The sequence below is a fragment of the Hyperoodon ampullatus genome (assembly GCF_949752795.1).
Source record: "Hyperoodon ampullatus genome assembly, chromosome: 7".
In the NCBI taxonomy this organism is placed as follows: domain Eukaryota; kingdom Metazoa; phylum Chordata; class Mammalia; order Artiodactyla; family Ziphiidae; genus Hyperoodon; species Hyperoodon ampullatus.
Window position 1 is genome coordinate 55,325,099 of NC_136920.1, and position 24,302 is coordinate 55,349,400.

General features: G+C 38.6%; 1 protein-coding gene across 1 annotated transcript in view; it reads left to right on the forward strand.

Annotated features, from left to right (window-relative positions):
* Positions 1-24,302, forward strand: part of RSF1 (remodeling and spacing factor 1) — a gene marked incomplete at its 5' end in the record, with an annotated part of 168,627 nt that overhangs the window by 83,491 nt on the left and 60,834 nt on the right. Inside the window, 2 exons of the mRNA XM_079709480.1 lie at positions 14,370-14,462; positions 15,803-16,008. Coding sequence (XP_079565606.1) covers positions 14,370-14,462; positions 15,803-16,008 — 299 coding nt within the window. The remainder of the gene's footprint in view (positions 1-14,369; positions 14,463-15,802; positions 16,009-24,302) is intronic.

Sequence of the window (24,302 nt, forward strand, 5' to 3'; positions counted from 1 at the left end):
TAGTGAACTTCAGGTGGTCCAGTGAATGTTTTATGTTGATAATATACCTGCAGGCTTTTCCAATCAGAAAGGGGATCAGTGCCTTAATTATGGCTGGGAAGTCTCCTGTGGCAAGAGTGCCCTTGTAGTTGACTTAAGAAACCCACCCTTCCCCTCCAGAGATTTTTTTTTCAAGTGTGCACACTTGTATTGGTCATAACCTCTCAATTATATACTCAGGAGTACTGCTCCTTCATAACCACATTTGTTTATTTAGTAAACATACCTATAACTGTAGTATTAGTGTGTTTTGAAAGAAGTTACATAAAAATACCAATTTAAAGTTATATCTCATTGCTTTAGCTACTAATCAGATAAACCTGGGAAGTAAAAATAAAATCTCCTAAAATTTCCTATGTATAAGAAGCTTTAGGAACCCATTGAAAAATATAATGATAATATGTATGTGTCTTTTTTTAATTAATTAATTAATTTATTTGTTCATTTTTGGCTGCATTGGGTCTTCATGCTGCGTGCGGGCTTTCTCTAGTTGCGGTGCATGGGCTTCTCATTGCGGTGGCTTCTCTTGTTGCAGAGCATGGACTCTAGGTGCGCGGGCTTCAGTAGTTATGGCACGCGGGCTCAGTAGTTGTGGCTTGTGGGCTCTAGAGTGCAGACTCAGTAGTTGCGGCGCACGGGCTTAGCTGCTCCGCAGCATGTGGGATTTTCCCAGACCGGGGCTCGAACCCGTGTCCTCTGCATTGGCAGACAGATTCTCAACCACTGTGCCACCAGGGAAGCCCGACGTGTATGTGTCTTGATTCTTGTCTGAGCTGAAAATGAGAGGATGGAGTATATAAGATGTATTGAGAATTTATTGTAGTATTTTTAGAACTTCTTTTGATTGTTGCCTGTAGTATGAAGTATGTATTTCTTGAGATTTAACAACTTGCAAAATGCAGTAGATACCCTACCTCATACCATATGCAAAAATTAACTCAAAATGGATTAACAGCCTAATTAAAAGAGCTAGAACCATAAACCTCTTAGAATAAAATATAGGGATAAAGCTTCATGACGTTGGCCTTGGCAGTAGAGTCTTAGATCTGACACCAAAAGCACGTGAGCAACCAGAAAAACAATAGATAAATTGGACTTTATCAAAATTAAAAAGTTAAAAAAAATTAAAAACTTTTGTGCATCAAATAACGTTATGAAGAAAGTGAAAAGACAACCTACAAAATGGGAGAAAATATCTGCAAATCGTATGACTGATAATAACATAATATCTAGACTATATAAGGAACTACTAAAACTCAACAATAAAAAGACCAATCCAGTTTAAAAAGGAGCAAAATTTTTAAGTAGACATTTCTCTAAAGATATACAAAGATTAATAATTAGCACATGAAAAGATGCTCAACATCTTTAGTCACTGGGGAAATGCAAATCAAAAACACAATGAGATATTACTTTATACCTAATAGGATGACTATTTTTTAAAAAAAGGAAAATAATAAGTATTGGTGAGATCGTGGAGATATTGAAACTCTGATGGGAATGCAGAATGGTGCAGCTGTTGTGGAAAACAATTTGGCACATCCTCAAAAAGCTAAACATAGAATTGCCGTGGGACCTATCAGTTCTACTCCTAGCTATATACGCAAAAGAATTGAAAACAGAGACTCAAACAGATACTTGCATGCCAGTGTTTATTGTAGCGTAATTCATAGTAGCCAAAAGGTTGAAACTACCCAAGTGTCCATCAACAGATGAATGGATAAACAAAATGTGGTGTATTCATACAATGCAATATTTTTCATCCCTGAAAAGGAATGAAGTTCTTATATGTGCTACCACATGGGCAATCCTCGAAAACATTACGCTAAGTAAAAGAAGCCAGGCACAAAAGGACAAATATTGGATGATTCCACTTATAAGAACTATCTAGAATAGGCAAATTCATAGAGACAAAGTAGATTAGAGATTACCAGGTGCTGCAGGGTGGGAGGAGAATGGGGAGTTATTGCTTAAAGTTTAGAGTTTCTGTTTGGAAGGAATTCCCTGGAGGTCCAGTGATTAGGACCCTGCGCTTCCCCTGCTGAGGGCTGGGGTTCAATCCCTGTTCGGGGAACTAGCATCCCACAAGCCACATGGCATGTCCAAAAAAAAAAAGAGTTTCTGTCTGGATAATAAAAAAAAGCTTTTGGAAATAAAAAGTGTTAATGGTTATACAACATTGTGAATGTGATTGATAAATGCCACTGAATTATACACTTAATGGTTAAAATGGCAAATTTTGTTTATTTATATGTAAACATTATATCTCTGTATACTAAATTCATATATATTTAACAATATTTAAAAAGGCAGCAGTTAGGGAATTTTCTCTAGATCTGGCAGTGATCTTAGCTTCAACATATATTCACTATCATATTGGATAGAGTATAACAAGGCAAGCCATTCAGTATAATATAGGGTTAATTACCCAGAAAATAAAAGTAGGGAATTAAATCAGTCGCCAATAATTTTGTTTAAATATGACATGTTTTTTTAATATATCTGAAACAAAAGTGTCATGAAACAATGTTTATGTACAGTTTGAAGAATACCAATATACTTCCTACCAGCTCTTAATTCTCTGTGTATTTTCTGCTGTGTTCCAGTTGGTTCTTGTGGTGGTTTTCTGGATCCATTTTCAGGTTTGCATTTATATAAGTAGCTGTGGCACTGTGAGTATCTGATCTTCCTAATCTCATCTCTTTTATTAGCAACAAAACCTCCATTTTACAGATGAAGATCCTGAAATTCAGAGAGGTGATTGACCTTGACAAGATCACACTGCTGATAGAGAGAGCCTGGATTTGAATCTCAATCTATTTTATACTAAAGCCTTATTTCCCTTTCTATTTAGATTATTGATATAAAGTAGATCTTTTGGAAAGAGGTACTACCAATCACACACTTTCCATTTAGGCCTATTTTAGGTATATGGTTACTCTTACCTATGATACAAAATAGCTATGGTAGAGATTTTATTTTTCTTGCTGGATTTTTGTCAGATACTTGCAAGGTACCTTTTCCTTAACTAAGACTTCAGAATAGACTACTTTTGAGAGTAGCTTCTCAAATTTTTGACATGTGTAAATGTGCCAAATTTATAGGGTAACAGATTCCAGCTGCCTGTCCCACTAAGAGTTCCTTTAGCAGGAGTTGTAGTGTCTTACTTATCTTGATGTCAAGCACAGTGTTTGGCATACAATAAAGTCCTGATAATGGACTGTTTATCCTGTTTGTGGAATGAAGTAATTAACTGATACATACCTGTGCTCTTGTCAGTTGTTGGGGTTTTTGTGTTCTTTTGATTTTCAAAACCATGTTGTTAGAGAAATCTTGCCATCGAAATATTTCATATATATATATATATATGTATATTTTTTTTTTGGTGAAAAAAAGAACCATCCAAAATTTATTCTCCGACAGACAGCATCAGCAGGTAAAAACTACAGAGGTTTCTCCGTAGATCATACATTCACAAGGCATTGTTAGCTTAACAACTGAGAAAGCCTCTGGTGTGTTTTCTGTAACAGTATCCACTTCACAGTGTAAACAGGTACTATTATTGTGTTCACTTACAATTCCAGAAGGAAAGGCACAACTTGGCAAAGCAAAAAAAAAATTTTTTTGGATCCTAAAGTCAGGTGCAGTTACCAAGAGACAGACTTGAGAACAGTCGCAATCCACTTTTCCACATAGAGGGGCAAAGACGTCACCCAGAAATGTGGGTCTTTCTTTCTCCTTCCTTGTTAAATCCTCAGGAGTAACGCTTCATTGTCTGCTTAATATCACATGTACGAAAGGGGGATTAAGAAAAAAAGAATCACAACATCTTGAACTTCCAGCTGCTCGCACCAATACATCAACTCTTAGGTTTACGACAGGGCCTAGGAACACTTCATCGGTCATCAAATAAGAAAATAGAGACTATAGCTACAAAAATAACACATGAATGACGTAGATAAATTAAAGCTTTCACATCCAGGACTTGCCTGTTCCAACTTGGTAGCCTTCATGCAATACTCAGGGGAAAAAAAATCTTCATAATTACTTGGCATAAGTCACAGTCAAGGAACTTCTGGTACAAATTAGTATAAGAAGTTATTAGTATATAATAAGGAAACACGCCCTTCTGGTGAATTTGTTTCTTCAAGAACAGACACCCAGCCCTTCAGAGTAGGCACCGGTGAACTAAATTAAGTCACCTGAGATTCCCTGCTCAGGTGCTCACCGCTCCTGGTTTTAGAAGAAGAAGCACATCTGGAAAGCATAGGGAGGACCTTGGCACTCTTGGGGCCCCACCTGAACTGTATTTAAATAAGCAGCAGCACCACACACTGACTCTCTAAGGACGAAAATCCGTCCATTTGAGGGCATTCTACTTAAGTTTCCAAGGTTGAAAAAAATTTTGGAATTCTACAACCTTGGTTTACAAAAAAGTACATTCAAAAAAGAAAAGAGGGGGCTTCCCTGGTGGTGCAGTGGTTGAGAGTCCGCCTGCTGATGCAGGGGACGCGGGTTTGTGCCCTGTTCCGGGAGGATCCCACATGCCGCGGAGCGGCTGGGCCCATGAGCCATGGCCGCTGAGCCTGTGCGTCCGGAGCCTGTGCTCCACAACGGGAGAGGCCACAGCAGTGAGAGCCCTGCGTACCGCAAAAAAAAAAAAAAAGAAAGAAAAGAAAAGAAAAGAAAAATGGGTGTAGGGTTGGGAGAATACAAAACAGGTCCCTAAACAGACGACAGACCTTGTCCATTTACCCGCATACAGTCAGCGCCGAAGTAAGTATAACAGTAACCCCCACCCATCTGCCCCAGCCCCCAAACAGGCAAAACAGATGTCTTCTCCATGGTGGTTCAACACCTTCCAACTTGAAATAAGTGACAGTCTTTTATTTCCTGTATATTTTTTAAGGAATTAAAGAAACATCCATTCTGTATAACTCTTAATATACATTCTTATAGGCAGTGTTCCCAGATAGCCCGTCATAATAGTAAGTTGACTCTGTAGTTATATCAGAGAACATTGATACAGTAAATACTGAGTGTCCACTATTAGCAAGGCCCTGAACTTGGGAGATACTATAGGAAATAGAAAGATGAATCAGACTTTGTTTTTGCTTTCAAAAATCTTGTAGTTTTACAGAATATCCACCCCAAATGAAATAATGTTTGTGAAAGTTCTACTGTAAATAGTAAAACATTTACTAGGTAGTATACTAGGCATAAAGCTTGTTGTTGCTTTGTAAGATATGTGTACTAACAATCTGAATCTTCCTTCTCTTGAGTATCTTCTGCCAAGCTTAGCTCCAGCTTCATCACCTTTCCCGTGAATTATTGCAAAACAGGCTTTAGTGGGTCTCCTTGACCTCGGAATCTATTCTCCTGTCTGTCTTGTGCAGTGCAATAGAACTGTTTTTCATCAGTACTTCCAAATGCTTGTTGAGTCCTCATGTTTATGAGCCATGACCTACTTTCATGGCCTTGTCTCTACCCACACCCACCCCCCAACACTCATGATCTAGGATTCTAAGGGCTCAGCATAAAGAGCTCCTCTATTCGCCTTCACATTGACAGAACATACCAAAATATTCACATCCCCATTGCTTTTCATATTCTGTTCTGTTTTTCTTGAAATACTCTTTATTTACCTTTTTTTCTGGTAAAACCTCATTCATCCTTTAGGTCCTAGCATAAATGTCACCACTTGAATAAAAACTTCTTTGATTGCCCTTCATCCATTGGCTGTATAAGGGTTTCTCTCCTCTGTATTTTCATAGTAGTTCATAGATATATCAGTTACTCAGTTTGTAGATGACTCTGACTGCTTTCTGCCTCTATAATTATTTGTTTTCATGACCATCTCGCTCTCTGAATTCTGAACTTCTTAGAGCAGAGACTGTCTGTTAATTCATCTTTGCCCTCCAAATACTAAGTGTGCTCAGTAAATGTTTCGTTTAGTCCTCTGGAAAGAATATTATATACAAAATAGTCGGACATATTTAAGTATTAGGTCAGGGGGACTTGGTGAGGTGTAATTTGAGTATAATAAAGGAGCTGAATGATTTCTAATTCTCAGTCTAGCTTTTTTCCATAGCTTGGTTGGTGATAGCTGACCTAATTGGTGTCTTAAATGTATTACTGATTTTACCATAAATTACTAGAGATACTAATTCCTATTTCTCTCATTTCTTGGCTGAAGCACAGAACCTCCTAAGGATAACAGTACACCCATCTAAGCCTTGTGAGAACTGACTGAGTTAATATTTTGAAGCAATTGGAATAGTATTGGCACATGTTAAACACACAATAAATGTTAGCTATTATTATTATTCTGGTAAGAATTTATAATATTCTCTAAGATGTGTTGTGTTGCCTACAGAAGTTATTGGTGGTTATCTTAAAATAACAGTATTTTAAATTAAGGTATAAACATTGTTTTTCTATGTCTTTCATTTATTCATCAGATCATTTGTTTTGTACCTGCTGTGTGTCTCATACTTTGTCACAAGCTAGGGATACAAAGATGACTTCTCAGAGCTCAGCCAAAAAATTCTTCTTGACTCAGATTTGAAAAGGTTTAAGTAAAGACTGTATATGGGGCTTCCCTCGTGTCGCAGTGGTTGAGAGTCCGCCTGCCGAGGCAGGGGACACGGGTTCGTGCCCCGGTCCGGGAGGATCCCACATGCTGCGGAGCGGCTGGGCCCGTGAACCGTGGCCACTGGGCCTGCACATCTGGAGCCTGTGCTCTGCAACGGGAGAGGCCACAACAGTGAGAGGCCAGCATACTGCAAAAAAAAAAGACTGTATATGATCCAGTGGAAAGATCTCTGAGCCAGGAGTCATAAGCTTCAAGATTCAACTCAGTCACTAACTTTGAGAAGGATATTTCTTAGATGTCTAATACATACCTGAAACTCATTAGGTACAAAAGAGATCTCTTTTCTCTCAGGTATTCCTTTATGTCTTCGTTAAAAGCACTTTCTTCCTTCCATTTGTTCAAGGCAAGGAATTTAGATGTCACCTTTGGTTTTTCTTTCTATTCACCTTCCATATCTGTTCTTTCAAAAGTCCTGATGATTCTACCTTCGAAATACAGCTGTCTACTTCTTTCTGTTCCCACTACTACCACCATAGTCTATGTCATCATTATCTCTTGCCTTAAAATTGGTTTCTTAGTTTCCATTCTTTTCCCTCTGCAGTCTATTTTACACACAGAAGCCATTTTTGAAACATAAATCCAATCTAATTATTCCCCCATGTAAAATCCTCCCATCATATTGAAACCCTCCTACCCTGTTAGGAGGAATGTAAATTGGTGCAGCCACCATGGAAAACAGTATGGAATTTCCTTAAAAAACTAAAAATAGAGCTACCATATGATCGAGCAATCCCATTCCTGGGCATATGCCTGAAACTAACAAAGTACTTTTTAATTTTTTAATTGAAGTATAGTTGATTTACAGTGTTGTATTAGCTTCTGGTGTACGGCAAAGTGATTCATATATATATATATATATATATATATATATATATATATATATAGTCTTCATCTTCTTTTCCATATGGTTTATTACAGGGTATTGAATACAGTTCCCTATGCTATACAGTAGGACCTTGTTGTTTATCTGTTTTATATATAGTAGTTTGTATCTGCTAATACCAGACTCCTAATTTATCCCTCCCGCTATCCCCTTTGGTAACCATAAGTTTGTTTTCTATGTCTGTGAGTCTCTTTCTGTTTCATAGATAAGTTCATTTGTGTCATATTTTAGATTCCACATATAAGCGATATATCTTATGGTATTTGTCTTTCTCTTTCTAATTTCACTTAGTAGGATAATCTCTGGGTCCATCCATGTTGCTGCAAAATGGCATTATTTCATTCTTTTTGATGACTGAGTGGTATTTAATTGTATATATATGCCACATCTTTATCTGTTCATCTGTCGATGGACGTTTAGGTTGCTTCCATGTCTTGGCTGTTGTAAATAGTGCTCCTATGAACATTAGGAGTGCATGTATCTTTTCGAATTAGAATTTCCTCTGGATATATGCCCAGGAGTGGGATTGCTGGATCATATGGAAACTCTATTTTTAGTTTTTTAGGAACCTCCGTACTGTTTTCCATAGTGGCTGCACCAATTTACATTCCCACCAGCAATGTAGGAGTGTTCCCTTTTCAACACAACCTCTCCACCATTTAACACAATACTCTGTATGAGCTATGCTCTCCCCATGCAAAAAAAAAAAAAAAAAAAAAAAAAGATTGTAAAAAAATCCATCACATTTGAAATTAGATTTTAATTTCTTACCCTGGCCTACATAAATTTGGCCTTTGGTTATCTCTTCAACTTTATCTTTTGCTGCTCTCCCTCTTATTCTACTTCACTTACACTGATCTTTTTTTGTGGTTTTATAATATGCCAGACCTTAAGGCTTTGTGCTTGCTGTTTCTTCTGTCTGGAATATTCCTATGCCAGGTCTTCATGTGGCTGATTTCTGTTTTATCAGTCATGTCTCAACTTTTTGTGTCAAATGTCAACTTTTTTTAATGAGGCCTCCCCTGAGCACCCAATCCAGAGTAGCACTCAGACTTTCCTCTTTCACAGTATTCTATTTTATTTTCAACATAGCCTTTGTCTCTACTTGATATTTTCTTACGTTCACCTATCTGACTGCCTCCTAGAATATAAGCTTCATGGTGGCAGGTTGGTTGTTTTCTTTACCATGGTATTCCAGGTCCTAGACTAGTTCCTGCCATAGAACAAGTACTCAATAAATATTTTTGGAATCGCTGGATAAATGAATCTCTTTAAATTTCATGTCTCTCAGTGGTAAAATAAAGGTTTTCATCTGAATGATATTCAGGGACTCCCCCACCAAAGGTAAACAATGGCAGACACTAGTTAAAGGCTGTAATGACTGATTTTATTCAATAACTACGGTGGTAGTGTTAGTGCAAGTTCGTGTGCCTGACGCACAGTGAGGCCAAACACACCAAGACATCGGAGTTTGGAGCAGAGAAAGGTTTATTGCAGGGCCACGCAAGTAGACAGGTGGCTCAAGCCCTAAAAAGTCTAGAGCTCCCAGAAGGGTTTCAGCAAAGGATTTTTAAAAGCCAGGTTGGGGGTAGGGTTCTCAGGGTATGTGATCAGCTCCTGCACAATTCTGATTGGGTGATGGTGAGGTAACAGGGTGGTGGCACAGGGGTTAACGTTATCAATCCTTAGGCCTGAGGGCTGTGTGCTCATGGTCATCAAGTAGTTAACATCTTCCATTTGGTGGGGTGTTTTCACATCTGTAAAACAACTCAGGAAATGTGCATCAAATACTGTTACCTAGGTACTTCAGAGAGGAGCTAAAGTAGAGGATATGGGGTAAAGGGCTGTCCTGGGAAGGCCCCCATGGGGTCCTACTCAGTTACAGTAGTAGATGGAGCTTGAGCTTAACTTCAGTTTGCCCAGAAGTGGCTGGTGTTTTACAGGGAGAATGAGGGAGTTGGGGAGATGGTAATGAGGGAGTAAAGGGGTTGAGCAGGGTTAGGGAAATTCAAAAATCACAAACACCTTGTATGAGAGTTGGTCAAAGTTAGCTTGATTAGGGCTTTTGTGCCTGCTAACTATGCAAGTTACTAGACTTCTACCCTCCCACAGAGTCTGATGATTACATATAAAAGGAATGGCTTTCAGGTCCTTGGGAAGGACACCCTGTCTTGTTGGAGATACATACACATCTCAGAGGGACAGAGGAAAGATTTACAATTTTAAGTTTATGTTTGTTTTTAAAATTAATGGGGGAATTCCCTGGCAGTCTCGTTGTTAGTACTTGGCGCTTTCACTGCGGTGGCCCAGTTTCGATTCCTGGTCGGGTAATTAAGATCCTGCAAGCTGCGCAGCATGGCCAAAAAGAAAAAAAAGGAGGTGAGGGACCTAGATCAGGTATTGGCTGGAACAAACAATAAATTCTTTTGGCAACCTGGAGTTTTCTAGACAGCAGTGAGGGAGGAGCAGGGTTGTGCTAGGGACATGTCCTTAGGCTGATAGAAGCCATGCTAGAGTTTGGTCTGGTCTCTCAGTGCAGGTGTTTGGATATTCATGCTGAGAGTTTTTGCAGTTTTTCTGTACCCCTCCTCCTTTTTAATGCCTTATCTTTCGAGCTGCCAAAAAGAGAAGAATTACTGGTACTTCCATTGTGTATATGAATCTAAGATTAATATGTTAATGATCTCACTGAGATAAATTCTGTGTATTTGCTGTGTAAGCATATGAAACTACCTTTCTTATAAATATTGAGCTGATGTGAACTTTTAAATGCCCCCCCACGCCCCCTCCCCTTTATTTTCCATCCTCAACCTTGTTTTTGTCTGTGTAGAAGTTAAGATGAACAGACATAGGGAGATTTGGAGCAACAGCAGGCAGCCAGCCAAGAGGTCTCCCAGGCTGAATGGCATTCAGCCTTGCAGGCACAGGACATTTGATTTTGTGTGTGTGTTAGAAAGACTGTTCCTTAGGCACCATACAGGGGGACGCAACAAGATGTGACCGCTCATTAACTACATTTAGAGAGAGTCAAACTTAAAACCAGTATTATGGAATTATAACTTATGGTGATAAATATGAATGTTTTAGATATTGGAACATTCTCTAAAGAGGAATTGCATGCAAAACCAAATTATAATTATATATTGATACAAGGCTGCTTGGTTAGAATCAAGTTGGAACATGGGGAGTTAATGTGAATTACCAATCTACTAGGGATCCCCTTGCTTTAAGGTCCCAAGAATAACTGTCTAGACAGTCTCTGATAAACAAAGCTAATTTCTGGTTCTCTAGGCAAACTGTGGCCCCTGGGTCAAATCTGGCCTGCTGCATGTTTATGTATGGCTTGAAAACTAAGAATGGTTTTATATATTTAAATGGTTGGGAGAATGGTTGACATATGAAAATTATATGAAATTCAAATTTCCTTATAAAGTGGTATTGTAATACAGTGAAGCACACTTGTTTATATATTTTCTGTGACTGCTTTTGCACTGTAACAGCAGAGTTGAATAGTTGAAAAAGAGGCCATATGGTCACAAAGCCTAAATTATTTCCTGTTTGTCCCTTAGAAAAAGTTTGCCGACTCTTGGTGAGATTATATAGTCCTGCATAAGAATTATTTAAGTGTCATTTAGAGTACCTTTTTTATTTGCAGGTTTTATTTGCAGTATTTACTTCGTGGTAACAATAGGTTATGGCTATTTGGGCAAATCTAATTAATGTGCCTTTGGTGGGGGGGAGTACCTCAAATGGCACAGTAGTATGTCTACATTGCCCTTAAAGAAACAGAAATATGAATAGCATGTTTATCTCTGAATATCAGCACAACAGAGGTTTTGCACCCTAAGCGTTGTAAATGAAGGTCAATAAATTGAAGCTAAGTAGTGAGGAAGCAGAGGCTTATATCTTAATTATCTCTGTATCTACCTCTCTTTCTCTTTCCTTCCCTTTCACACAGTAAATGATAATCAGCAGTTGTTCAGCTGTATTTGGTGTCTGACGGGGTGAGCTGTTGGCCATGCTTTGGAGCTGTGTCATTCTCAGCCCCTTTGGTGAAACCGAACTTCCCCACACTCAGCGTTAGCTTACGTCTTCTTCCAGGGGTGTGGTATACAGTAGAGCACTGAAGAAGTGCTTCATCCAAGTCATAAGCTGGGCTCTGTGTTGTTGGCTGTCCCTCTGTCTGACTTTTTTAAATTGAGATATTCACATACCATGAAATTCACTCTTTAAAAATATGCAATTCAGTGTTTTTAAGCATATTCACAAGAATGCACACTATCTTAACTGTAGAACAGTATCATAATTGTAGAGCATTTTTGTTACTCTGAAACGAAATCTGCCCATAGCCACCACTGTCTGTTCCTCCCTCTGCTTACCCACTAGCAACTGCTAATGAATTTTGTCTTTATGGATTCGACTCCTGTGGAAATTCAATATACAAACTTTCATAAGTTTGTGACCTTTTATGTCTGGTTTCTTTCACATAGCATCGTGGGGTTTTTTGTTTTGTTTTGTTTTGCGGTACGCGGGCCTCTCACTGTTGCGGCCTCTCCTGTCGCGGAGCACAGGCTCCGGACGTGCAGGCTCAGCGGCCATGGCTCACAAGCCCAGCCGCTCCACGGATCTTCCCGGACCGGGGCACGAACCTGAGTCCCCTGCATCGGCAGGCGGACTCTCAAGGACTCTCAAGTCCTGCAGACGCAGGACTTCCCTGCGCCACCAGGGAAGCCCTAGCATCGTGTTTTGATGTTCATCCGTGCTGTACAATATATCACTACTTCATTCCTTTTCATGGATGCATAAAATCCCATTGTATTTATATTCCACGTGTTATTTTATTCATTCATCAGTTGATGGAAATTTGGGTTGTTCCCACCTTTTGGCTATTATTCTGTGATGAACATTTGTACAGTATATGTTTTCATTTTTTGGGAGTACATACTGAGGAGTAGAATTGCTAAGTCACGTGGTAACTCAGTGTTAACATTTTGAGGAATTGCTAAACTTTTTTTTTACAAAGCAGCTGCACCATTTTACATTCCCATCATTTACTATTATCCTTTTTTAAAAAATTTTTTAAATTTATTTATTTTTGGCTGTGTTGGGTCTCCGTTGCTGAGTGGGCTTTCTCTAGCTGGCGGCAAGCAGGGGCTACTCTTCGTTGCGGTGCGCAGGCATCTCATTGCAGTGGCTTCTCTTGTTGCAGAGCATGGGCTCTAGGCACGCGGGCTTCAGTAGTTGTGGTGCGTGGGCTCAGTAGTTGTGGTTCATGGGCTCTAGAGTGCAGGCTCAGTAGTTGTGGTGCACGGGCTTAGTTGCTCCACAACATGTGGGATCTTCCTGGACCAGGGCTCGGACCCATGTCCCCTGCATTGGCAGGTCGTTTCTCACCCACTGCACCACCAGGGAAGCCCCTATCCTTTTTGATTACAGCTATCCTAACAGGTCTGAAGTAGTATTTCATTGTGGTTTTGATTTGCATTTCCCTAATGACTAAGGACATTGACTATCTTTTCCCGTGCTTATTGGCCATTTATATATATTCTTTGGCAAAGTGTCTATTCACATGTTGACCTTTAGGTTTTGATATAATCATTTGAGGTCTTCCTTGTATAATATTCCAGAAATTTCCCTTATTCTGTATATCTCAATTTTTTTCTCTAATGTAGTGCTATCAGTCAGAGGAAGTATGGTATTCCACAGAATGGAGAGCTCATTCTTCCTTTTTGCCTTTGAAGATCCCCCATGATATAGTTCCTGGCCATACTGCATTCTATCCTAACTTGGTAAAAAAAAAAAAAAAAGATGACACTGGTACAGGAGAGGAAAAGGGTAGCCCTCCCAGGAGGGCCAGCCTGGTCTTATTCCTAGGTTGAGGTGGTTATATAAAGCAGTTTCACTTGCCTGTTTGTTTTCCTCCTGCCAGCTTTTCTAGCTAATTGCCCAAGCTCCCAGATAATTTTGTGCCTTGTATTGGTTCTTCTCCCTTGGCCTTCATTATACTCTTTGTTCCTTGAATTGGAAAAAGAGCATGAAGTTTCTAGGCACTTTTTATCATTTTTTATGCCTATTTCACAACCTTTAAGGTCAGTATTATTACTGCTCCCCTTTTATTGCTGAGGAAACTGGCTCACAGAAGTCATAAAGCCCATGGTGCATCTCCTGATAAGTGGAATGGTTATCCAAATCTTCTTTCCTCATCCTGTTAAAGTGTCTCTGGTTTGCTTGCAATGTTTGTATGAGAAGAGAAGCCTACAAATTTAAGTTAATGCCACATTATAGAAGGTCTCAAATGCCAAGCAGTGGAATCTTTACCCATAATTAGGAATCTTTACCCATAATTAGGAGGACTTTGAGTTGGAGAGTTACTTGAATAAAAATGTGCCTACAGTTTGGCATGGTTTTTTTTAGCCTGCTTCTATTGTAGGCATAGAGATGAATAAACCATTGTCCTTGCCCTCGAGGAACTTCTAGGCTATTTGGAGAGGTGGAATCAGATAATTACTTGCATTTGGGAAAATGTGCCACAAAAGTGTATATAAAATTCTTGAGAGCAGAGGAGAAAGCTGCAGGGATCACTGCTTACCTTAAATTCAATCATCAGACAGTAGTAAACATTTCTGGTATATTTAAGTAGTAGGCATTTCAGGGTGGGATTGGATTCAGTTGTGTTTGGTATAAACTTTTTCCTTTATATATTAACAAAACAGTTAACATAATTATACAACAAAACTACCAATGTAAATTTAAATTGCTTTTATGTATTAAGACTTTAACTTTCTCTCACAGATATGTCAAGAGTTTAACAGCACCTGGGCATGGGAGATGGAGAAGAAAGGCTATCTTGAAATGAGTGTTGAATGCAAGTTAGCACTCTTAAAGGTAATAAATTTATGATTTGTTACAGTTATTTTAATTAAAAAATTCACTTTTGACTCCTGGTTGAATTGGGAAATAACTAGAAAGTAGACTTTTGGTGGGGGGCTCACGCCTGCGGCATGTGGGATCTTAGTTCCCTGACCAGGGATTGAACCTGCACCCCCTGCGGTGGAAGCACCGAGTCTTAACCACTGGACCACCAGGGAAGTCCCCAAGTAGACATTTTTACTCTTAGTGGAAAAGGACAATAGATTTTTCTTTTTCTTGTTTATTTTTTGGTGATAAAACTGTTCTTTAAATTACTGTTTTTGGTTGTTTTTCAATATACAAGTTTATCTAGGTTTAATGATCTCTGCTGGTAGGGACAATAGTAGAATGGGTAAACCCCACATTAATTTTATGCATTATTTGCAGCCTTCACAATCATTGTTAACAAATACGGAAAACTGTGGTTAATCTTTTACTGATTTACTAAATTAGTAATTTATCATTAGTTTTCCAGATGACATGGGGCATGCCAGTGTGTACTTAATAAAAGTCTCACATAACTAAACCTAATTAATTAACATAGGTCTTCTCAAAGTATAGATTTATTTTCAAGTTTGAGTTCCCCTTTTTCTCCTTGCTTGCTTCGGAGTGTTGGCCCTAATTATTAGCAATGTGGTCAGCATAATGAAGGGGAAAGCTACCTTTATAGAAGAGAGTCTACGGGCTTAGACACCACAGGCAAAGGCAAAGAGGCTATGATAGGAACGTCATGTATTATTTGCCTGGGCAGATAGGTTCAGGGAAGAAACCTGACTTTATACACTAATCATACACAAAAATTTTAATAAAAAATTAGTTCTTCCAATTTGGTGATGTCAATATTTTTTTTTTAAAGAGAATTCCGCAGAGGCAGTTATCAATAAGACTGCCTTCCTTAAAAACTGTATATATCTCAAGCTTTCAAAAATAGATAGCCATTTCAAGAATGAAGTTCATCTAAAAGCTTTAAGAGAGAAGGAGTGATTGAAAATTTTATACCATGAACAAATTTGGGAAACTTTAGTATAAACAGACTCATCGCTTTAAAATATAACTTCACTTTTGTGTCATTGGTTGGGTTAAACCTATAAATTTCTGTAATACAAAAATTATATGTTAACTTAGAAATTTATGTTTTAGAGTTAGTTACTGTAAAATAAGCGTACAAAAGGGGAGAGAGGAAAGTGAAAGATGGATAAAGCTAAATGTATTCTTTCTCCTATCCCCAAATCTGTTCCTTGGTTGAACATATCACATTTATTTTGATGGAGAAACATTTATGGGGTATTTTAAACCATGTTATGACTATTTTCCAGTACCTCTGTGAGTGTCAGTTTGATGACAATCTCAAATTCAAGAATATTATCAATGAGGAGGATGCCGATACCATGCGTCTCCAGCCAATTGGCCGTGACAAAGATGGCCTCATGTACTGGTACCAGTTGGATCAAGATCACAATGTCAGAATGTATATAGAAGAACAAGATGATCAAGATGGCTCTTCATGGAAATGCATCGTCAGGTATCTTTTATTGGAATTTTTTAAATGTTTATTTGCATGTTTCTTACTTTGATCTCTTCTCTATTGGAATATAATCTCTAAAGCTGGGTGATCCTTTTCTTTTTATGGGATTGGGAATTTCCAGGACCTAGCCTAGTGCCCAGCATAATACCCATAGCAGGCACTCAATTATTTGTCAAATAAATAAATATATTTAGCAGTGTGGTCCATATCAGGACAAATACCTTGTATTTTGGAAAGCTGGAATCTGAAAAATAATGATGCATAGGTAATATGCACACAGAAACTCATTGTTGGAGAGAAAAACATTATATATATATATTTTTGGCTGTGCTGCACAGCTTCGGGATCTTAGTTCCCGGACCAGGAATTAAGCCCACGCCCTCGGCAGTGAAAGCCCAGCGTCCTAACCATTGGACTGCCAGGAAATTCCCAGAAAAACATTATTTGATTTTTATTTAGCTATATAGTTTTCTATTAGGCAGTATTTGTTTATTACTCATTAATGTGGCTAATTCATCTGACATTTAACTATATTTTCAGTTTTTCCTGTGCATACATTTCTTTACTGAAGTCTGAAGAAATCTGAGGAATGTTCTACTTTTTTTGCCCTGATCTTTTTTTTTGCTATTCTTAATTTCTTTCATTTATTTATTTATTTATTTTACTTATTTATTTTTGGCTGCATTGGGTCTTAATTGCTGCACGCAGACTTTCTCTAGTTGTGGCTAGCAGGGGCTACTCTTTGTTGTGGTGCGCGGGCTTCTCATTGCGGTGGCTTCTCTTGCTGCAGAGCACAGGCTGTAGGCGCGCAGGCTTCTGTAGCTGTGGCTCACGGGCTCTAGAGCACAGGCTCAGTAGTTGTGGCACAAAGGCTTAGTTGCTGTGCGGCATGTGGGATCTTCCCAGACCAGGGATCGAACCCATGTCCCCTGCATTGGCAGGTGGATTCTTAACCACTGTGCCACCAGGGAAGTCCCTCTATTCTTAATTTATTTTTTTTCTCTTTTACATCTTTGTTGGAGTATAATTGCTTTACAATGTTGTGTTAGTCTTGCTGTATAACAAGGTGAATCAGCTATATGTATACATATATCCCCATATCCCCTCCCTCTTGCGTCTCCCTCCCATCCTCCCAATCCCACCCTTCTAGGTAGTCACAAAGCACCGACCTGATCTCCCTGTGCTATACAGCTACTTCCCACTAGCTATCTGTTTTACATTTGGTAGTATATGTATGTCAGTGCTACTCTCTCACCTCGTCCCAGCTTCCCCTCCCTGCCCCATGTCCTCAAGTCCATTCTCTATGTCTGCGTCTTTATTCCTGTCCTGCCCCTAGGTTCTTCAGAAACCTTTTTTTTTTTTTTAAGCTTCCATATATATGTGTTAGCATACAGTATTGGTTTTCCTCCTTCTGACTTACTTCACTCTGTATGACAGGTTCTAGGTCCATCCACCTCACTAAAAATAACTCAGTTTCGTGTCTTCTTATGGCTGAGTAATATTCCAACATATATATCTGCCACATCTTCTTTATCCATTCATCTGTTGATGGACACTTAGGTTGCTTCCATGTCCTGTTATTGTAAATAGTGCTGCAATGAACATTGTGGTACATGACTCTTTTTGAATTATGGTTTTCTCAGGGTATACGCCCAGTAGGGGGATTGCTGGGTCATATGGTAGTTCTATTTTTATTTTTTTAAGGAATCTCCATACAGTTCTCCATAGTGGCTGTATCAATTTACATTCCCACCAACAGCACAAGAGGCTTCTCTTTTCTCCACACCCTCTCCAGCATTTATTGTTTGTACATTTTTTCATTATGGCCATTCTGACCTGTGTGAGGTGATACCTCATTGTGGTTTTGATTTCCATTTCTTTAATGATTCCTGATGTTGAGCATACTTTCATTTGTTTTTGCGCAGTCTGTATATCTTCTTTGGAGAAATGTCTATTTCGGTCTTCTGCCCGTTTTTGGATTGGGTTGTTTGATTTTTTTTTTTTTTTTTTTTTTTTTTTTGTGCGGTATGTGGGCCTCTCACTGTTGTGGCCGCTCCTGTTACGGAGCACAGGCTCCGGACACGCAGGCTCAGTGGCCATGGCTCACGGGCCCAGCCGCTCCGCGGCATGTGGGATCTTCCCGGACCGGGGCACAAACCCGTGTCCCCTGCATCGGTAGGCGGACTCTCAACCACTGTGCCACCAGGGAAGCCCGGGTTGTTTGATTTTGATATTGAGCTGCATGAGCTGCTTGTGTATTTTGGAGATCAATCCTTTATCACTTGCTTCGTTTGCAAATATTCGCTCCCATTCTGAGGACTGTCTTTTCATCTTGTTTATGGTTTCCTTTGCTGTGCAAAAGTTTTGAAGTTTCATTAGGTCCCATTTGTTTACTTTTGTTTTTATTTCCGTTACTTTAGGATGTGGGTCAAAAAGGATCTTGCTGTGATTTATGTCATAGAGTGGTCTGCCTATGTTTTCCTCTAAGAGTTTGATAGCATCTGGCCTTTCATTTAGGTCTTTAATCCATTGTGAGTTTATTTTTGTGTATGGTATTAGGAAGATTTCTAATTTCATTCTTTTACATGTAGCTGTCCAGTTTTCCCAGCACCACTTATTGAAGAGGCTGTCTCTTCTCCATTGGATATTCTTGCCTCCTTTGTCAAAGATAAGGTGACCATATATGTGTGGGTTTATCTCCGGGCTTTCTATCCTGTTCCATTGATCTATATTTCTGTTTTTGTGCCAGTACCATACTGTCTTGATTACTGTAGCTTTGTAGTATACTCTGAAGTCAGGGTGTCTGATTCCTCCAGCTCCATTTTTCTTTCTCAAGATTGCTTTGACTATTCAGGGTCTTTTGTGTCTCCATACAAATTTTAAGATTTTTTGTTCTACTTCTGTGAAAAATGCCATTGGTAGTTTGATAGGGATTGTATTGATTCTGTAGATTGCTGTGGGTAGTATAGTCATTTTCACAGTGTTGATTCTTCCAATCCAAGAACATGGTATATCTCTCTGTCTGTTTGTATTGTCTTTAATTTCTTTCATCAGTGCCTTAAGTTTTCTGCATACAGGTCTTTTGTCTTCTTGGGTAGATTTATTCCTAGGTATTTTATTCTTTTTGTTGCAGTGGTAAATGGGAGCAGTGCCTTAATTTCTCTTTCAGATTTTTCATTGTTAGTGTATAGGAATGCAAGAGATTTCTGTGCATTAATTTTGTATCCTGCTACTTTACCAAATTCATTGATTAGCTCTAGTAGTTTTCTGGTAGCATCTTTAGGATTCTCTATCATGTCATCTGCAAACAGTGACAGCTTTTCTTCTTCTTTTCCGATTTGGATTCCTTTTATTTCTTTTTCTTCTCTGATTGCCATTGCTAAAACTTCCAAAACTATGTTGAATAGTAGTGGTGAGGGTGGACAACCTTGTCCTCTTCCTGATCTTAAAGTAAAATGGTTTCAGTTTTTCACCATTGAGAATGATGTTGGCTGTGGGTTTGTCATATATGGCCTTTATTATGTTGAGGTAGGTTCCCTCTATGCCTACTTTCTGCAGAGTTCTTATCATAAATGGGTGTTGAATTTTGTCAAAAGCTTTTTCTGCATCTATTGAGATTATCATATGGTTTTTCTCCTTCAATTTGTTAATAAGGTGTATCCCATTGATTGATTTGCATATATTGAAGAATCCTTGCATTCCCGGGATAAACCCCACTTGATCTTCATGTACCATCCCTTTTTTTTTTATTTTTATTTATTTTTTTTATTAGTTTCTGCTTTATAACAAAGTGAATCAGTCATACATATACATCTGTTCCCACATCCCTTCCCTCATGCATCTCCCTCCCTCCCACCCTCCCCATCCCACCCCTCCAGGCGGTCACAAAGCACCGAGCTGATCTTCCTGTGTTCTGCGGCTGCTTCCCACTATCTATCTACCTTACGTTTCGTAGTGTATATATGTCCATGCCTCTCTTTCGCTTTGTCACAGCTTACCCTTCCCCCTCCCCATATCCTCAAGTCCATTCTCAAGTAGGTCTGTGTCTTTATTCCCGTTTTACCCCTAGGTTCTTCATGACATTTTTTTTTTTTAATTCCATATGTATGTGTTAGCATACGGTATTTGTCTTTCTCTTTCTGACTTACTTCACTCTGTATGACGGACTCTAGGTCTATCCAGCTCATTACAAATAGCTCAGTTTCGTTTCTTTTTATGGCTGAGTAATATTCCATTGTATATATGTGCCACATCTTCTTTATCCATTCATCCGATGATGGACACTTAGGTTGTTTCCAGCTCCGGGCTATTGTGAATAGAGCTGCAATGAACATTTTGGTACATGTCTCTTTTTGAATTATGGTTTTCTCAGGGTATATGCCTAGTAGTGGGATTGCTGGGTCATATGGTAGTTCTATTTTTAGTTTTTTAAGGAACCTCCATACTGTTCTCCATAGTGGCTGTACCAATTCACATTCCCACCAGCAGTGCAAGAGTGTTCCCTTTTCTCCACACCCTCTCCAGCATTTATTGTTTCTAGATTTCTTGATGATGGCCATTCTGACTGGTGTGAGATGATACCTCATTGTAGTTTTGATTTGCATTTCTCTAATGATTAATGATGTTGAGCATTCTTTCATGTGTTTGTTGGCAGTCTGTATATCTTCTTTGGAGAAATGCCTATTTAAGTCTTCTGCCCATTTTTGGATTGGGTTGTTTGTTTTTTTGCTATTGAGCTGCATGAGCTGTTTATAAATTTTGGAGATTAATCCTTTGTCAGTTGCTTCATTTGCAAATATTTTCTCCCATTCTGAGGGTTGTCTTTTGGTCTTGTTTATGGTTTCCTTTGCTGTGCAAAAGCTTTGAAGTTTCATTAGGTCCCATTTGTTTATCTTTGTTTTTAGTTCCATTTCTCTAGGAGGTGGGTCCAAAAGGATCTTGCTGTGATTTATGTCATAGAGTGTTCTACCTATGTTTTCCTCTAAGAGTTTGATAGTTTCTGGCCTTACATTTAGGTCTTTAATCCATTTTGAGCTTATTTTTGTGTATGGTGTTAGGGAATGATCTAATCTCATACTTTTACATGTCCCTGTCCAGTTTTCCCAGCACCACTTATTGAAGAGGCTGTCCTTTCTCCACTGTACATTCCTGCCTCCTTTATTGTACCATCCCTTTTAATGTGCTGTCAGATTCTGTTTGCTCGTATTTTGTTGAGGATTTTTCCATCTGTGTTCATATGTGATATTGGCCTGTAGTTTTCTTTTTTTGTGACATCTTTGTCTGGTTTTGGTATCAGGGTGATGGTGGCCTTGTAAAATGAGTTTGGGAGTGTTCCTCCCTCTGCTGTATTTTGGAAGAATTTGAGAAGGATAGGTGTTAGCTCTTCTCTAAATGTTTGATAGAATTCGCCTGTGAAGCCATCTGGCTCTGGGCTTTTGTTTGTTGGAAGATTTTTAGTCACAGTTTCAACTTCAGTGCTTGTGATTGGTCTGTTCATATTTTCTATTTCTTCCTGGCTCACTCTTGGTAGGTTGTACTTTTCTAAGCATTTGTCCATTTCTTTGAGGTTGTCCATTTTATTGGCATAGTGTTGCTTGTAGTAGTCTCTCATGATGCTTTGTATTTCTGCAGTGTCAGTTGTTACTTCTCCATTTTCATTTCTAATTCTGTTGATTTGAGTCTTCTCCCTTTTTTTCTTGATGAGTCTGGCTAATGGTTTATCAATTTTTTTTATCTTCTCAAAGAACCAGCTTTTAGTTTTATTGATCTTTATTATTGTTTCCTTCATTTCTTTTTTATTTATTTCTGATCTGATCTTTATGATTTCTTTCCTTCTGCCAACTTTGGGGTTTTTTTGTTCTTCTTTCTCTAATTGCTTTAGGTGTAAGGTTAGGTTGTTTATTTGAGATGTTTCTTGTTTCTTGAGGTAGCATTGTATTGCTATAAACATCCCTTTTAGAACTGCTTTTGCTGCATCCCATAGGTTTTGGGTTGTCGTATTTTCATTGTCATTTATTTCTAGGTAGTTTTTGATTTCCTCTTGTATTTCTTCTGTGATCTCTTGGTTAATTTGTAGTGTATTCTTTAGCCTCCATGTGTTTGTATTTTTTACAGTTTTTTTTTTCTGTAATTGATATCTAGTCTTATAGCGTAGTGGTCGAAAAAGAGGCTTCATATGATTTCAATTTTCTTAAATTTACTGAGGCTTGATTTGTGACTCAAGATATGATCTGTCCTGGAGAATGTTCCGCGTGCACTTGAGAAGGTAGTGTATTCTGTTGTATTTGGATGGAATGTCCTATAAATTTCAGTTAAGTTCATGTTTAACTGATAAAGATGGACTTAACTGATATTAAAGCTTGTGTTTCCTTATTTATTTTCATTTTGGATGATCTGTCCATTAGTGAAATTGGGGTGTTTAAGTCCCCTAGTGTGATCGTGTTACTGTCGATTTCCCCTTTTATGGCAGTTAGCATTTGCCTTATGTATTGAGGTTTTCCTATGTTGGGTGCATAAATATTTACAGTTGTTTTATCCCTTGATCGTTATGTAGTGTCCTTTTTTGTCTCTTGTAATAGTCTTTATTTTAAAGTCTATTTTGTCTGATATGAGAATAGCTACTCAACCTTTCTTTTGATTTCCGTTTGCATGGAGTATCTTTTTCTATCCCCTCACTTTCAGTCTGTATGTGTCCCTAGGTCTGAAGTGGGTCTCTTGTAGATAGCATATATACGGGTCTTGTTTTTCTATCCATCCAGCCATTGTATGTCTTTTGGTTGGAGCATTTAATCCATTTACATTTAAGGTAATTATCGATACATATGTTTCTATTACCATTTTAATTGTTTTGGGTTTGTTTTTGTAGATCTTTTCCTTCTCTTGTGTTTCCTGTCTAGAAAAGTTCCTTTAGCATTTGTTGTAAAGTGGGTTTGGTGGTACTGAATTCTCTTAAGTTTTGCTTGTCTGTAAAGGTTTTAATTTCTCTGTTGAATCTGAATGAGATCCTTGCTGGTAGAGTAATCTTGGTTGTAGGTTTTTCCCTTTCATCACTTTAAATATATCCTGCCACTCCCTTCTGGCTTGCAGAGTTTCTGCTGAAAGATCAGCTGTTAACCTTATGGGAATTCCCTTGTAGGTTTTTGTTGCTTTTCCAGGAAGTTACTTTAAATATTTTTTCTTTGTTTTTTATTTTGGTAGTTTGATTAATGTGTGTCTTGGCATGTTTATCCTAGGGTTTATTCTGAATGGGACTCTGCACTTCCTGGACCTTCCTGGACTTGACTAGTTTTTGACTATAATCTCTTCAAATATTTTCTCTTACCCTTTCTTTTTCTCTTCTTCTTTTGGGACCCCTATCATTTGAATGTAGGTGCATTTAATATTCTCCCAGAGGTCTCTGAGACTGTCCTCAATTCTTCTAATTCTTTTTTCTTTATTCTGCTCTGAGGTAGTTATTTCCACTATTCTGTCTTCCAGGTCACTTATCTGTTCTTCTGCTTCAGTTATTCTGCTATTGATTTCTTCTAGAGTATTTGTAATTTCATTTATTGTGTTGTTTATCACTGTTTGTTTTCTCTTTAGTTCTTCTAGATCCTTGTTAAATGCTTCTTGTATTTTCTCCATTCTCTTCCTGAGATTTTGGATCATCTTCACTATCATTACTCTGAATCCTTTTTCAGGTAGACTTCCTATTTTTCTCTTCATTTCTTTGCTCTGGTGGGTTTTTACCTTGCTTCTTCATCTGCTGCATATTTTTTCTCTGCCCTCTCATTTTTTTTAACTTACTGTGTTTGGAGTCTACTTATCGCAGGCTGCAGGTTCATAGTTCCTCTTATTTCTGGTGTCTACCCCCAGTGGGTTAGATTGGTTCAGTGGCTTGTGTAGGCTTTCTTGCAGGGGGACTGGTGCCTGTGTTCCGGTGGGTGAGGCTGGATCTTGTCCCTCTGGTGGGCAGAGTCTTATCTGGTGTTGTATTTTGGGGTGTCTGTGAACTTAGTATGACTTTAGGCAGCCTCTCTGCTAATGTGTGGGGTTGTGTTCCTGTCTTGTTAGTTGTTCGGCATGGGGTGTCCAGCACTGGAGTCTGCTGGCCGTTGGGTGGAGCTAAGTCTTAGTGCTGAGATGGAGATCTCTGGGAGAGCTCTCGCTGATTAATATTACATGGGGCCAGGAGGTCTCTGGTGGTCTAACATCTTGGACCCTTTCCCCTAATGTTTTTCAAAAAACCTTGATTTCTTATATTTGTATTGACAAAGATATTTGAACGGAAACATTTAATGTAAAACCTTAAA